The sequence below is a fragment of the Lissotriton helveticus genome, chromosome 6, assembly GCF_964261635.1.
Source record: "Lissotriton helveticus chromosome 6, aLisHel1.1, whole genome shotgun sequence".
NCBI lineage: Eukaryota > Metazoa > Chordata > Amphibia > Caudata > Salamandridae > Lissotriton > Lissotriton helveticus.
In genome coordinates this window covers 1,840,226,488-1,840,243,761 of record NC_136067.1, presented here as the reverse complement: position 1 = coordinate 1,840,243,761, position 17,274 = coordinate 1,840,226,488, and the positions used below count along the sequence as shown (strand labels likewise).

The 17,274-nt window shown below is 47.0% G+C and overlaps 1 protein-coding gene across 1 annotated transcript in view; it reads left to right on the top strand.

Annotated features, from left to right (window-relative positions):
• NSL1 (NSL1 component of MIS12 kinetochore complex) overlaps positions 1–17,274 on the top strand; it is a 149,876-nt gene that overhangs the window by 120,577 nt on the left and 12,025 nt on the right. The window contains exon 5 of the mRNA XM_078649753.1: positions 2,520–2,587. Within this exon, the coding sequence (XP_078505879.1) occupies positions 2,520–2,587 (68 nt within the window). The remainder of the gene's footprint in view (positions 1–2,519; positions 2,588–17,274) is intronic.

Below are 17,274 nucleotides of genomic sequence, written 5' to 3'. Positions count from 1 at the left end.
TAAGGGTTTCCACAAACACGTCTCTAATCTTTTCCCATACTGGGAAAGGTTGGAAATGTACTTATGACAAGGGCACAAGTAAACCCTTTTCCTAGGTGGGGGAAAAAGTGTTAGGAATGTGTACTTACAAATGCTCAACAGATTTTCGCATGAGTAAATACTCCCATGCGTAGTTGCCAATGCGAAAATGCAACTCCTAGATATGTAGTGTGGTTTCCTGTTCTACTTCTGTAAATTCCTGTGAATTCATGAGTTTTAAATCTGCGTTAATGCATGGATGAATACCATGGGAGCACTTTTGTAACTTTTTTTCTTAATGTATTGGGTCCCTAATTAGGTCTAACTTTAGCTAAGATCTTTTCATTTTATTAAAACCTATATCTCACCCTCCATGGCTGCACTCAAAACAGGACTGGCACTGCCAATAGCCTTCTGCTGTGAGTTTCAAGTGAAACTAGACTCATTACCTGCAAATCCTCCAATGGCGCATAGCTTGTTGACTGTTCATTTCTTTTAAATATTTCATTAGGTCTCGGCCTACGCAACGCGCCTGCGTTGCATAGGAAGGGGACCTAAGCGATACAAAAGGGGATGATGGACGGAGCGCTTGAGCAAATCAAACTCTCACCCCCAGTCAACTGATCTGGGTTTAATCCATCACCATTCTTTAGCCCACTCAGCCACCCCAGTTCAGACATGGCTATATGCAAATCAGTCTGATCCTGTGCCTCATGGGAACAGTCCAGCCCGAACTGCCAAGCCATGTCTTCCCTAGACCGGAAACAAGCATCCTGGGACCGGTTTGTAAAAGCAAAAGTTAATTTGCTGGGTATGTCTTAACATGCAGTTGCAATTTGGGATACGTGGGCAGCACAGTGCTGCAAATTCATAAACGCATATTACAACATATGTGGGCCATCAAAAATAAGGATTTAACTTATGCAGTGGCCAGGCACTGTGCCGAGTTTCTTGAAAGTAACACCTCCCGAATGTCATATTTTGTCATAGATCCAGTACCCCATAACATCCGAGAGGGAGAGAGGGTGAAAGCGTTTTGAGAGCGAGGACATTCTCAATTTAGATTCCGAGTCGCCCAAAGGATTTACCATGGAAGAAGACCTATATAATATATATATATATTTTACTTACCTCTGTGTGGTAAAGACATGCGGTGTAGCAAATGCGTGGTAAAGGCATGCGTGGTAATTGCATAGATTGTAGCATCATACATTCGTTGCTTGGTGGCCAAACTCTTTCAACAAGATCAGCATTGATCATAGAATCTCTGTTTGTACAGCAGGCTTACCTTTGACTTTCTTCCCACATCCCTAAACCTCCTTGGCTGAGATGAAAAACCCTAAACAATTTAGACATCAAAACTGATTTTTATCTGAACTGAATCACAGATCTACATTTTTTAGCCCAAGTATTTGTGATTTCTGTGGCCAATGACTCTATCCGAGCATTTGCCACTACCACCCACGCCAGATGGATAATGGCATGTATAGTCTTTGCGATTTTAAGTTTCAGTTTGCTGTGAATGTGGATTTTTTTGAGTGTTTTCAGAACTTTTAAACCTCAGTGGTTATCGCAGTTTACACTTGTGGTTACAATAAATATATAGAAGAACAGAGATTTTCTAGTGCATAAAGAACATTTTACTGTGCTGCAGAACCTCTGTCCTTAGACCTAAGTCTCTTATTGATACCCTTTGCTTCCCATTCTCAACAACATTAGCCATGGAAACTACCCAAAAGTTGAGTATGGCAAATAGTATGAGAGAGGGTAATCTTGGGGATGGAATGCTTGTCCGTATGACAATGCCATGCGTTTTCAGTATGGTTGCACAAAGCTCTGCTTTGAAACCACTATAGAAGCAGGTTGTGATAATGCCGCTGGGTGCAGGGATACTCAGGCTGTTAATTGGAAGAACCTGCACACCAGCAGTCCCCAAAAAAGGTAACTTTATTATTTGGTATTCATGGTACCCGATAAACATTCATTGTACATCACTGTTAATAGTTTATGAAGCTTTTAAATTTCCTGTGTCGGTCTCAAAGATGTTTGTAACTTTGTGAGTGCCATTAGTGTTACATGGAAAGGTAAATTCTAAGATATGGAATTAAACTGTTGAGTATTCCTTTTAGTCTGTCCTAAAGGAATAGATTGTAATAATTGCATAACTGGAGAAGTGAAAAAAAAAATGGGTAGCATTTACTCTGAAGCGGGTGACTGAGAAATGCTGGTCTTTGATGTTCATTACTGGTTATACTGTAATTTTGGTCCACCGTAATAGGGAAGGGGTGCAAGTGCTGTGATTATTGGAGTTTCATGCTTCTCAATGCCTGCTTCACGTTTGTGTTATATATATATATATATATATATATATATATATATATATATATTATTTTTTTACATAAAATGAGAATGTAATTTTCAATAATCTTATGCTCCTCAGGTTTACCTCCCGTACGCCACATCATAGACCGGTTCATTTTGTTCTTTTTGTGTTGTTGTAGTGTCACGCATGGCTAATGTGACGTCTGAAATGTCGACGGTGTCAAAACAGATAAGCGAAAGCATGAAGGTAAGACCCAATGTACATTAACTTATTTCCCATGGAGCTTCTAGACCCTATCTGATGCTTTCTGTGCATGTCCAAACTTTTTCTCATTCATGGAGGATCCCAATCTCTCTGCTACTAGGAACTTGCATGCAGCAAGATGGCCGCCGGGTAGGAGCTCTCGGTAAGAGCTCCTGTGCTGGGGATGCAACTTTTTGGTTTTTATCCCCGTTAGCTCCGAGCTGCACCGTCTTGAGCAAAGCTACACAAAAGTAACTGGATCTACAAGCAACTGGATCGAAACAAGTAACTGGATTTGCTTACCTGCCTGGATGAAACCTGCTGAGGATCCCCGACCTGCCTGGAGGCTGAGACCCGCAGGAGAAGACCGAGTCACTCCCGCCTTCCTCCTCGGACCTTGGGCTCCCCGCTGACCAGTTTGCGGAACTCGATACGGATGCCTGCTGCCTAGAGCCCGCTGTGGGCGACTGGTGTACCAAGCGAAGTCAGTGGTTGCCTACGGGACATCGCTGAAGTGGACCCGGACCAGGATCACTGCTGGCGCCTGAAGTACGACGGACACCCCACTGCGGAATGGTCCTGCCCGCCTGTAATTACTGCCGAGACCCCCGGTGTCCTGCTCGCGCTGGGAGCTGTGCACACTGTCCCGTCCGCTGAGCTCTGTGCCTGGCTGCTCGCTCCGGGACTGATTCCTGCGCATCACGACGACATCAGAGGAAGTAGGCGCCCCGCGGTCGTGGAGGCAGAGGAGGTGAGAGGCATGGCGGACTAGCCGAACGCGGGCGAGCGAGGGCTTCCCCGCCCGTTGGGCTCTGCGCCTGGCTGTTCGCTGCGGGCTGAGTCCCGCGCATCACGGCGACGCCGGAGGAGGCGGACAGTGTAGGTGGCGGGCGGAGACGACCCTGCATTTCTTCTTTTGCAAGCCTGGGCATTCGTGGAGAACAGTTCTTGCCAGCTCTCCCCAAGCCTGAGGATTCCCCAATAAAGGAGACGTGGAAATTAAGGCGGCCCCCGACTGCCCGCTTCTGCACAGGAGAGCTGGGCAGGGGATCTGCAGGAAAGGGCCTCCCTCCTTCCTCCCTCCCAGTTGAACATCGAAAACGGAGCAATTGGCTGTTAGAGCGTCTCCGGTGTGCCCTGTTTGCGTGTCTGGGCGGCCACTGCGCAGCTCTGCTTTGGAGATGCCTGACTCGAAGCAGCGTTAGTGCAGCCTGACGACCCAGAAGGTAAACTATTTCAAAACGTTTTTCAATATATACTCATGCCGGTTTCTCACTTTCTGCCCGGAATTTTTGCACGCAAAGCTACTAATTCAAACACTCGTGCCGGTCTTTCATTTTATGCCCTGAATGCACTGTAGGCTTTGCATTTTCGCGGGCTTTGCGGCCTCTTCACTCACCATTGGCCAATATGGCTGGGGCCATAAACTGGAGTCATAAATCGCCCTCCTGCCCAACAGATGACCATGAGGCTTCATACCAACGCGGTCCGGGATCAGCAGAACAGAGATAAGGCTCCCTCCCAGCAAGCTGGAACTGGGCTTGCTCATATAGAAACTGAAACTGTCCTCCCCTGCTCTAAAAGCAACAACACCTAAAAGAGGACTATCGTCTCGATCTCCCCTATTTGGCGGCCATCTTGGGCTAGTCTCTCTCTCTCGCTTTGGCGGCCATCATGGACTAGTCATTCCCACTATCTGAACATACCCTAAGAACTGGCCTTTTTAGACCAATCTCACCTACCACAGACTTTACATAGCTCTGTATCTAAATCTTCGTGTGATTAAGTGTCTGCCTTTTATTGCAGTATTATATTTCTACTGGTATTTTATACATTTTGTGTAACCTACACCCATTTTCACTTTTTCCTCACCGGTAGTGCACTGATCGCTATCTCATATTTTACCGGTTGCTCACTAGTGTCATATTTGTCTATTGTAGCATTTTTGTTTGCACCTATATTGGTTCCAGTATCTCTTTAGTATTTTATTCCTATTTGTATACTGTATATTTTGTAAGCTGCACCCATCTCACTTTTATCCCTATTATGCACTGATTGCTACCTCATATATTTTGTTCATTCTTGTAAGCTGCACCCATTCACTTTCTATTCCTGGATTACACCGATGCTACCTCTTACATTCTGGTTATTTTTGGCCATTCACTAGTGTCACTTTGGTTCCATTTAACTGATTGCTACCTCATATATCTTGTACATTTTTGTAAGCTGCACCCACTCACTGCTACCTCCTATATTTTTGGCCGCTCACTAGTGTCACTCTTGTGCTATGTAACCCACGGTTGACAGTTGTTCTTTGCATATGTGTATTACTATCGTTCTTCCTCCCATACCCACCTATACAGCCATCCCAACATGGATCTCATCGGCAAGCACACATATAGAATCAACTACCCATTCACTCTCACCAAAAAAGCCGCTAAACGCTTTAAACACAACTTCCTGAGGTCCCACCCTGAAACCCCCTTTGCCGACTCCTACTTCTCACCGGTCAATGGTGCCCTGAACATTGATATCATCTTCCACACCTCACGCAGAGCTCAATGGAGAAAAGCGTTCCTCACCCTACTCACCGTCTCCACCACCAGGAAAACCGCTCATGGCCTAACTCTCTCCGTCACACCATCCCAACTCTTCCCTGGCAGAACCACCATTACTATCTACAATAACGGGATTGTCCTAATTCAATCCACAGACAAGAACCTGGAACTACTAGACAACCTGTTCCCCAAGTTCAAAGAGCACCTTTCCAAGCTGCGGACCTCCACCCATAACTCCTTCAGCACTATCACTCCTGACGTCACAGCCCTCACCCACAACCCTTCTAACCTAGCTCAGCATCAGATCGACAAGCACCTCACCTCTACCCCCAGCACCCTAGTCAATAACCCACCTGCTGTTACCACCCCACACCCCTCAATCACAGTCACAAACCTCTCCCCCTCATACACTAGCCGCCCCTCTAACACTAACCCTTTGACCCCCACACATACCACTCCCATTCCTCTCTCCCCTGACATAACAACTCCCACCCACAACCCCTCTAACCTAGATCAGCACCAGAACGACACGCATAACGACAAATCCCACCCTTTGTCCCCCCCCCCACTCTCAGTCCCCACTACCACCCGCTAATTAACCACGCAGAGCACATCACACCTATTATAACTCCCCCTCCCCACGACAGGACCATCCCCAACCCCATCTCCCCCCCCCACTCTCAGCCCTCACTACCCTTCAGGCTCCCCCATCACCACCAACATACACTCCACTTCCACCCCGCTCTCTCCGCCCGCTACCAATGCCCTCCTCTACGCCGCCGACCTACTCCGTACCTCATCCACTCCCATCGCCCCAATACCCTCTCTCCTCCCTAACACCATCCCGTACGCCGACACCACGGAGCCCTGTGTGAACACCAACCCCCCCCACTCGCACGATAATCCCCAGGTCAGCCACTCACCCATGACTCCCACCCCCAGCACTCGCACTTATCCCACGCTGGACAAGATTATGTCCTCCCTCCTCCAGCTCAAAGAAGACATTCACACCATCAAAGAAGACATTCACACCATCAAAGAGCTACTCGTCACACCCCCCAGACACACCTCACTCACCATCACCCCCCCCTCTCAACTTGCTCTCCACCCGTCCTGTTGACGCTTGTAAGCTACATCCTTCACACAGGACCGCGATCCACGTCCACAATCGCAACAACCACACCTGTCGCCCACACTGGACAGCGATCCCTGCCCACAATCGCGACAACCGCCCCCGTCGCTCATGCAACCCTCTTTCGGATCTCGACACTCTCACCCTCCTCCGCTCCTACGACCCAGCTGCCCTAAACCACCCAACCGCCTCGCACCTCCCCATTCTCACGATACACTCAAATCCCCATAGACCCTCCACACTAAACAACAGAATATCCGTCTCGAATAACCTTAGAAAAGTCCCCCTCTCTCTAGTACCCTCTACCTCCCCTGACACACCCCGTCTCAAATGCACTCTCCTAAACTGCAGATCGGCTCCTAGACACTCCTCCGCCATCGCTGACCTAATTCTAACATTGGACCTTGACCTAATCATCTTGACTGAAACCTGGCTAACCGAATCTTCTACACCTATAATGGACATTCTGGTTCCCCCCAACTATCACATCATTAGGCTTGACAGGTCTGGCAAGATAGGTGGTGGAATCGCATGCATATACAGGAACAACCTTTCTGTTCTGAAAGTCTCCTCATCGTCCCTACCCTCCCCAACTTCCTACGAATACATCTGCTTCGATATTATCAGTGAGGGCAAACCGATCTGCTCTCTTCACGGCATTTACCACCCACCCAGAGACAACCTCTCCTTCGTCCAACAAATCATGGACATGATTTCAACCAACGCCGGACGACAGCTCACCCAAATATACCTTGGTGACTTCAACCTCCACTGGAACGATCACAATGATGCGGTGGTAAATAGTCTTAAAAACTTCCTCGACGCCCTGGACCTCACCCAAATATGCAACAGCCCGACCCACGAGAAAGGCTCTATCCTCGACCTTATCATCACCAAAGAGGACGCTATCCAACTTGAGTCTATCCAACCATGTGACTGGTCAGACCACCATATTGTCACATTCTTCATCAAAGAAAAAGTCAAACTCAACACGGGTCAATCCTCCAGACCTAAAGTCTGGAAAACAGATCCGAAAAAACTTAACCCATACTCCCTACCCCCGAACAGCCGCGACCTCCTACTCCCTCCTACGGGCGCTACAGATGTTCAATCCTTGACTGACCACTATCTCAACACCTTGAACTCAATAATTAATGAGGCTGCTCCCATGCAGCTAAAAAGAGTCTCCGCTAAAATCTCCAATCCATGGTACGACGGGAGTCTCAATGAAGATAGACGAGCCATGCGAATGGCAGAGCGCACCTGGAGAACAGCTCCCTCTGCACTGCACCTGAAAATCCTGAAGAAAAAGAGAAACGCCTACTTCAGGAAAATAAAGCGCTCAAAAGCAAACTTCTTCAGCCTCCAGCTCGACCAAGCAAAAAACCGTCCAAGAAAACTGTTTGAGCTAATCAGAACACAAGCCAAGGAACAACCCCAACCTCTAAGTACTTTATGCGAAGCATCCTCCTGTGAAGACTTCGCCGCTTTCTTTACCCAAAAAACTGACAACATAGAGTGATCTCCGCACTGACGCAAGCCTCTTCGCCACACCCAACTGCATAACACCCACCGAACCAAAAAACAATGCTATATGGTCTTACTTTGACACCTACTCCGAAGAAGAAATAGGCAAACTGCTCAGCACCTTGAAACCTTCCAATCACCTCACGGATCCCCTCCCTGCTAACGCTGTCAAAGATTTCACCCCATTGCTCCTTCCACTCTGGACTAAAATTATCAACTGCTCGCTCCAACAAGGAACCATCCCAGACTCCCTCAAAGTTGGACAAGTCACACCTTTACTAAAGAAACCTACCGCTGACCCATCCGACCTAAACAACTACCGTCCCATTACCAATATTCCCACTCTCGCCAAACTATTGGAAAAATGCGCACAACTACAACTGACTAAACACATTGATCAGTTTGATCTCCTCAACCCTCATCAATCAGGTTTCCGAGCAGGACACAGTACTGAAACTGCTATGACTCACATAATTGACGACGCCCTTCAAATCCTAGATCAAAATGATACCTGCCTCCTCATCCTTCTTGATCTCTCTTCAGCATTCGACACTGTTAAACATGAGAATTTACTCGAACTTTTGAACACAAGAATGGGTATATCTGGGACTGTTCCCAAGTGGTTCACCTCCTTTTTACACAACAATTCGCAGAAATTCAAGAGTAACAACCTGATGTCCTCGCCAATACCTGTTTCTTTAGGCGTCCCCCAAGGATCTTCCCTATCACCAACTTTGTTCAACCTAGTTATGGAACCTCTCACCACCTTGCTACAAGCATCCAATGTACTTTTTCACATGTACGCAGATGACACCCAACTATATCACAAATTACAATCCCCCAATGACATTTTACTCCTGAACTCAACGATCAGAAGCACCCAATCCTGGCTTGCCGATAATCATCTCAAACTCAATGCTCTGAAAACAGAGTTCCTTCTGATCTCACCTCCCGCGAAGATCTCTACCACTCAAACCTGGCTTAAACAGCTAACTGCACTCAATGTCCAACCCACCATAGTGGATTCAGCAAAATCTCTAGTCATAACTCTCGACTCCAATCTCAACATGCAGCATCATATCAGCAAGGCTTCTAAGGGAGCGAACTTCCAAATCAATATCCTGAGGAAACTTAAACCCTTCCTGCCAGCCAAAGACTTCCAAACTGCAGTACAAGCACTAGTAATCCCGCGAATTGAATACGGCAGCATCGCCCTCTGCGGTCTTCCGTTAACGACTACTGCACCCTTAAGAGCTTCTCTAAACGCTGCAGCGAGACTCATCACTGGGTCAAAAAAACACTCGCATATCTCCCCTGACTTGAAATCCTTGAACTGACTGCCTTTTGCAGCCAGAATACATCTGAAAATCGCCTGCATGACACACAAGGCTGTACACCTGAGCTCTCCCGGATACCTCACTCAGAAGCTGTCAATCTCTGGCGGCTCTAGAAACACTAGAGGCACTAACAATCTTCTGCTAAAACCTCGAAGATTCCGGAAGGAAAAAACTTATAAACGCTCTTTCTCAGGAATGGCACCCAGGATCTGGAACTCACTCCCTCCTGAAACCAGGCTCATCTCCTCCATCACACTTTTTAAGAAGGAAGTAAAAGCTATTCTCATGGCCAAATACACTTGACCTATTAATGTGGATCTGTCAAGACTCTGCACCGATCTGTATTATTCTGCTCGATCCCTACGACTGTGTTTTACCTGTTTTATTGACTTACCTGACTATCTATGCACACATTTATCTGTAATACTTGCATTATTGATGTACCTGTTCTACTTTATTCCCTAATGACCTGCTTTTCACTCTCTTGTTGGTATTCCCTGCTTTGTAAAGCGCTCTGATATCTGCAAAGATCTTGTTCGCGCTATATAAAACCTTCAAAATAAATAAATATAGGTGGACATTGTTAAGGGACTGGTTCCCAAGACAACTGACAAGTGAAGATTTGGTCTTTGTGTTTATTTATTTATTGAGTTTTTAAAGCGCGACAGCTACCCAAAAAGGGTTTCCCGGCGCTGACAAGATAATAAGCAGTTGAGCAGATCACATTACTCTGATGAAAAGCAGGGGCAAATTATTGATTAAACAGCCAGGACTTTATGGCTCTGCGAAAATGAACGTAACTTGTTTCCATGCGTAAATTCAGAGGAAGGGAATTCCATAGCTTTGGACCTAACAGGGAAAAGGACCTTCTCCCCCATCCTGGCGCGACTGACTTTGGGCATGCTGAAAAGGCCCTGAGATGAAGATCTCAGACAGCGGGCAGGGGTGTAGGTGTGAACCAGGGATTGTAAGTATCTTGGGGCAATGCCCCATTTGATTCTGTGCATAAAACTAAGGGTCTTGAATTTAACTCTGTTTTCGACTCTTAGCCAGTGCAGTGCCCTGAGATGACCTGACATGCGTTCCATTCTATGACACTTGCAAAGCAATCTTACAGCGGCGTTTTGCACAAGCTGAAGGCGTCTCATGACAGCCTGTGATGACCCTAAGTAAAGGACGTTTCCGTAGTCTAAGCGGGAGGTGATTAGGGCATTGACTACAGACTTCTGTGTGTCACCCGGCAGCATTCAGATGATTTTCCTGAGCCACCTCAGGATGGAGAAACAGGTTGCTGTTAGATTACTAACTTGGGGCTCCATAGTTAGGCCATTGTCAATGATGATGCCCAGATTACGTACATGGTGCGACGAAATGGGAAGATATACCATTTCTGGGGGCCAATGTCTTGGGCTCCAAAGGCCCTGATTTGGGCCAAGTGGTAAAACCTCCGTTTTGCCACCATTAAGCTTAAGCAGGTTGTCCCTCATCCATGTTGCAATTTTAAGCTTAAGCAGGTTGTCCCTCATCCATGTTGCAATTTTGCTAAGGCCTGACTGCAGAAGGGAGGAGGAATCCTGGTCTCCATTAGAGAGTGAGAAAATTATCTGTGAGTCATCTGCATAAGTAAACATGGTCAGACCTACCGATTCGGCGATCTGAGCAAGATGGTTACATATAGATTAAAAAGCAGAGGACTAAGCACCGAGCCCTGGGGAACTCCATAAGGGGACGGATGGATATTAGAGGACGCGGTATTAGAAGTAATCTGAAATGTCCTTTGAGTCAGAAATGATGCTATCCAATCCAGGGCATTACCACTAATGCCCATGGCAGAGAGTGACTTTAACAAAATGTTGTGGGAGATGGTATCAAACGCTGCGCTGAGATCAAGTAGAATCAGCGCAGCTGAGTCTCCTCTATCTACTAAATGGCGCAGGTTTTCTGTCACCCCAAGCAGTGTTGTCTCTGTCGAAAACCCAGGGCGGAAGTCTGACTGAGAGGGATGGAGTATGTCGTTCGCCTCCGTATACCGGGCAAGGTGGTAATGAACATGTTTCTCTAAAATTACAAATGGGGGTAGGGTCGCACACTACTCACACACCGGCGGTGTCGCCCCTAAGGACTCTGGTCAATGTAGTAAAGTGTTCGCGATGCATCATCTTTCGATCTTCTGCTATCTTCGCTGTCTTCTCCATCCCTGGACACGTGTTTCGGGGTATTACCCCTCATCAGCAGGGATAGGCCGTGTACTGGGGTTGCCGATGGCTGCCAATATCTGCCAGGTATAGTACCACTCAGGCGCGTAGGTGCGGGATCCCAGGCTCGTCAGCCCGCTGCTCAAGGGAGCTTTAAAGTTACAAATGGGGGTGGGGTCGCACAGTACTCTCACACCGGCGGTGTCGCCCCTAAGGACTCTGGTCAATGTAGTAAAGTGTTCGCGATGCATCATCTTTCGATCTTCTATCTTCGCTGTCTTTGCCATCCCTGGACACGTGTTTCGGGGTATTACCCCTCATCAGCAGGGATAGGCCTTGTACTGGGGTTGCGGGGTTGAGCAGCGGGCTGACGAGCCTGGGATCCCGCACCTACGTGCCTGAGTGGTACTATACCTGGCAGATATTGGCAGCCATCGGCAACCCCAGTACACGGCCTATCCCTGCTGATGAGGGGTAATACCCCGAAACACGTGTCCAGGGATGGCCAAGACAGCGAAGATAGCAGAAGATCGAAAGATGATGCATCGCAAACACTTTACTACATTGACCAGAGTCCTTAGGGGCGACACCGCCGGTGTGTGAGTAGTGTGCGACCCCACCCCCATATGTTTCTCTAAAACTTTGGAGAAAGCAGGCAGGAGGGAAATAGGACGAAAGTTAGCCAGGATTTTAGGATCGGCCGTTGTTTTTTTTTTAGCAACGGTGAGACCATGGCATGTTTCCACATGGACGGGACCGTGGCAGTGGAAAGGGACAAATTCAGCGCCTTGCAAATTACAGAAAGTTGCGGGGTATCCAGGAGTTTGAGGATGGAAATTGGGAGAGGGTCGGCTGGAGAGCCAGATTTCAATTTCCCTAAAATCTCCTGAAGGCCTTCAACATTCATCTCCGGCCAGGACGTTAGTGGCTTAATAGGACTAATCTGGCGAATAGGAGATACCCACCTCCTCGGAGCCAGGATCAGGATTCCTCACAGCGTGTGCCTGATGCGGTTTAGAGATGTCCTGATAGATGGTATCAATCTTACTAGTGAATAACCGCGCCAATTCTTCGCATTGAACATTACTCAGAGGAAGGGGTTTAGCTATAGTTTGGGAGCCCGCTAACTCTTTTACTAGGTTAAATAGTGTTTTCGATTTATTTGTGGCCTCGGAAATAATCTTCGCCACATAACCGGCTCTAGTTGTAATACAGGCTTTGTGGTAAAGCTTAAGTTCCTTTCTGTAAATCTGCCCAGCTACTAGAGAATAGTCTTTCCTCCAGAGGCGTTCCAGACGTTTACATTTGGACTTTTCAGCCTTCAGTGAATCGTTAAACCACAACGCCGGACAGTTATGGACTTTAATTTTATTGTGAGCAGGTGGCAGACACGTGTCTATGGCCCCCAAAAGCCACTTATTGGTCTTCATAGCCACTGTCTCCAAGTCATCCGTGTCTAATATCTCACCATGCGGCACAGAGTGTAAGGCGGAATTGAGGAGATTCATGTCCAGCTTCTTCCAGTTCCTTTTACCGGATTGTACTATTGTGTTAGGGAAAGCAGAAACCGCAGGAGCGGACACGCTAAATTTGATGAGAAAGTGATCTGACCAGTGTAGGGGCAAAGCGGGAAACAATATAACAGGGGAATGCTGGAAAAAATAGGGTCCAATAGATGACCACCTATATGTGTGGCTCCCGAATTCCACAGAGTGAGGTTCATGGCTGCAAGGTCATCGATCAAATTTTTGCCTGAATTATTCTGTGGGTCATCAAGATGGATGTTACGGTCCCCTACAATGGACAGGTTGCTGGAGTTTACCAAGACAGAGGCAACCAAGTCTGAGAATTGAGTTGCCCATTTTAGTACAGAACCAGGTGGCCGGTAGACCAGCAGACCAGTGAAAGTGAAATTAGGGTGCAATGAGAGTTTAAATAGGGCCATCTCACAGGCATTCAAAGAGACCGGTTCCAGAGTGCACTGCAGTGATTTTTTAAATATAACTGCTATGCCACCTCCCGTTCTTTTTGGTCTATCTTTTCTAACAATCGCTAATTTGACGGTAGGGCTTCCGCAATATCTGGGCCCGTACTGTCATGCAACCAAGTCTCGGTAAGAAACGGAGTGTCCAGTGTTTCGTCAGACAAAAGATCATAAATATTTCTTTTGTGTTTGCTGAGAGACCGGCAGTTCAGGCTGCCAAAAAGCCAAGTATGTAACGGCTTGCAACCAGCGGACAAGTATCGGCAAAGCTGGGGGACATCAAGCTGGAAATTACAGGTGGAACATGAGCTGGGACATTGCGTGTCATTCTGGATAATCATGCAATTTTGATTAGCAGGAATTCGTAGTGAATGCAACATGTCCGATGAATAGACCCTCACTGACGGTGAGTTTTCTCCAGGGATTAGGGGCCCGGGCCTGGCCTGGCGCAGACGGGCTTGCCTTTGGCGGCGCGGCCGCTGCGCGGCCGGGTAAATGTGATCATATTATACAGGTGAGGAAGGGAGGGGCGAAGAAACTAGAGCGTAGCCCCGGTCTGCTTCCCCCAAGATGTCTGCCCCCTTGCCTGTTCCGAGCACCAGCGCCTAATCGGCTGAGCCAGGAAACAAAAGTGAGTAAGGTGGGTAGAAAATTCCAAAATAAAACAAAACATTTTTAAAAGTGCAATTCGGCAGTAAAATACAATTTGCGCTGACTCTCTCTCCCGGCTTCCGCCTCAGGAGGGGTGCTTACTAAGTTGTGAAATATGTGTAACATGATCACCGCTCAATTAAATTAGTTAAAGCTACTAAAGTTTTTTTGATAACTAAATTATACAATTAAAAGAGTATATTGTTGTTTGAAGTCGCACAGCAAAATAAATCTGTTTCGTTAAGGTTTTTATCAGTGCAGATTGGACAAAGATTAGGAGCAAAAAAATAAACAATACATTTTTTTTATAGCTTTTTTGTAGACCTGATGCGTTTATTGACCATTGTCCGTACGTAATACCAGTGTCCGGAACATGTTTATATCAGATTTAGACATATTGGTAGCTGCAACATTCGGAATATCCTCCACCGTGTCGGAACCCTTCCGACCGACTCTGTGAGTTTACAAATCCACCTGACCGATTAAGATGTTTGCGGTCGGATTGCAGACCGCATGGTCTTTCCGAATTGGTTGTGACCGGCTTTCGGAGTATCCATGTCAGTCGGACCAGCATCACACAGCTCTACGGACAAGATTTCCGACCGAGCGATTACGATGTCAGTTTCCAACAGCCTTTCTGAGTCTGCCTGTCTGACCCAAAAAGGCTGTTGGAAATTCATGCTTCTGACATGCATCAGTCAATTGTGCTTTGATAACTACACCATTGGATGTTGGGCAGAAGTCAGGAAACCTCAGTTAACATATGTAGAGGGCATGCTGATTTATGCTGGATTGGACAAATTGAGTTCTCCGACTGTACAGTTGGATTATTTTACTAAATGATTATATTCAGGTATGATCAAGAGTATGCCTTAATCGTGAGTTTGGGTTTTTAATGTGAGTTCAGCTACCAAACAAACGTGTTACTGCCTTGAATTAGCAATCAAGCAGACTGGTGATGTGCGTGTCCTCAACCCACTCTAACGTAGCTAAACTAATGGAACGAGTACTGAGCACAACTGTAAAGCATACATTTGCAAATGGAAGCTGCTGCTGTTCCCAAACAACCGATAATATGGGACTTATTCCTGTAATACTTCGGTGTTTGATATTAGATTGCAAAAAAGTCCGAAAATTGGACGTCATCTCTCCTCACTGCAAATATTAGGTAAAATCCAACTGTTGGTAGAGGAGATAAATGCAGCCCATGACTTGGGAGAAGCACCTCAGACCGCATCTTCAGATATTGTCGAGGGGGGGCCCCGGAAACACAAAAAGTAAAACAAATGTAAGTAATTTAAAAAAAGAATCTGGAGAAACTAAATGGATTAATCAACGCATAGAATTTGCTTTAGCAGTTAGAGGAGGTCTGAGGTTTAGCTAAACGTATAGAAAGGTGCTTACATTTTACGCTCTCTATAAATCTTGCATTTTTGTTCTAAAAAGAAAAGGCCCGAGAGTACATTATAGTATGTGTGCCTGGAAACACACAAGAAGAGATGCATGTAACAGGGGACTCAGTGACTGAAAAATGAATGTACAAAAAGCACAGACTTGGTTCAGCAAACTTCGTTTATCCGAACACCTATACTAAAAGGAGGACATTGTACAAAAACCATGAAGACCGAAAATTATGTTTGCAAACTAGATTCTAGGATATTAGCGTTTTTTATTTCAAACTAGATCTTATGGTATCTGCATTTGTGATTTTACTTCATCCCAGGGCACAGAAAGCAGGCAGGCAGCTGAAAACAAAAGCACAGTAAATTCAGGATTTCTTGTTATGGACTGGCGCACTCTCTGCTGACTAGCCCTCATTGACAACCCAATACAGAAAAGGGGGTGGTGATGAACAGAGTGTCTGAATTAAGCAGACCACTCTTACCCAGTCCAAAGATCAGGGCTTGATCCATCACCGTTATTTATCTCACTGCCCCATCCCAGCTCAGAACCTGGCTATATGCAAATTAGTCTGTCCCTGGCCCAGTGCATCATGGGAACAGGGCAGACCAAACTACCAAGCCAATTCTTCACCAGAAAGGAGACAAGCTACCGGGGACCGGTTTCTGGCATTTCAGCCTCTTCGGCCCGGCTTGCTTGAATCCTGATGGAGCAGTGAGAAAGGGACTCATGTCTGAGTATACCCTGCCACACCTATAGTGGCCAAAAACAATACAGAAAAGGGGGTGGTGATGAACAGAGTGTCTGAATTAAGCAGACCACTCTTACCCAGTCCAAAGATCAGGGCTTGATCCATCACCGTTATTTATCTCACTGCCCCATCCCAGCTCAGAACCTGGCTATATGCAAATTAGTCTGTCCCTGGCCCAGTGCATCATGGGAACAGGGCAGACCAAACTACCAAGCCAATTCTTCACCAGAAAGGAGACAAGCTACCGGGGACCGGTTTCTGGCATTTCAGCCTCTTCGGCCCGGCTTGCTTGAATCCTGATGGAGCAGTGAGAAAGGGACTCATGTCTGAGTATACCCTGCCACACCTATAGTGGCCAAAAACAATACAGAAAAGGGGGTGGTGATGAACAGAGTGTCTGAATTAAGCAGACCACTCTTACCCAGTCCAAAGATCAGGGCTTGATCCATCACCGTTATTTATCTCACTGCCCCATCCCAGCTCAGAACCTGGCTATATGCAAATTAGTCTGTCCCTGGCCCAGTGCATCATGGGAACAGGGCAGACCAAACTACCAAGCCAATTCTTCACCAGAAAGGAGACAAGCTACCGGGGACCGGTTTCTGGCATTTCAGCCTCTTCGGCCCGGCTTGCTTGCATTGACAACCCAGCACAGTTAATGCATGTATCTGAAAGAAACAGGTAGTGATAGATTCCTTACCTTAGAATTACCCCCCCCCCGCGTCAGACTGGATCCGGATTTTTTTTCGTCAGCAGTACCCCTGCGTGTCGGTAGGCCTCGTCGTGCGGCTCCGTGTGCGACATTGGCATGTGATGACGTTGTTGGAGCTACTTCCACGTGCGCTGACGTCAGTTCTTTCTTTTTCCGCGCCAGCAAGCGCAGATCCTGGAAGAGCAAGTACCCCCAGTCAATTTTTGACTGACTTTTTCGAGGCCCTTTACCTCATCTTTTCGAGTCGATCGACTACTGGTGTAGTAGGGATGCCCGGTTTCAAGAACTGTGGGGACTGCGATCGCATGATGTCGGTGATGGACCCCCACTGCGTGTGTCTACTGCCGCGCCGACGACCCCAACTCCTGCCCCGACTACCGGGCCATGGCGCTGGAGACTTTGCGGGAGCGGTCCCGAAAGTTGCTTGAATTCCGGCAGTCGG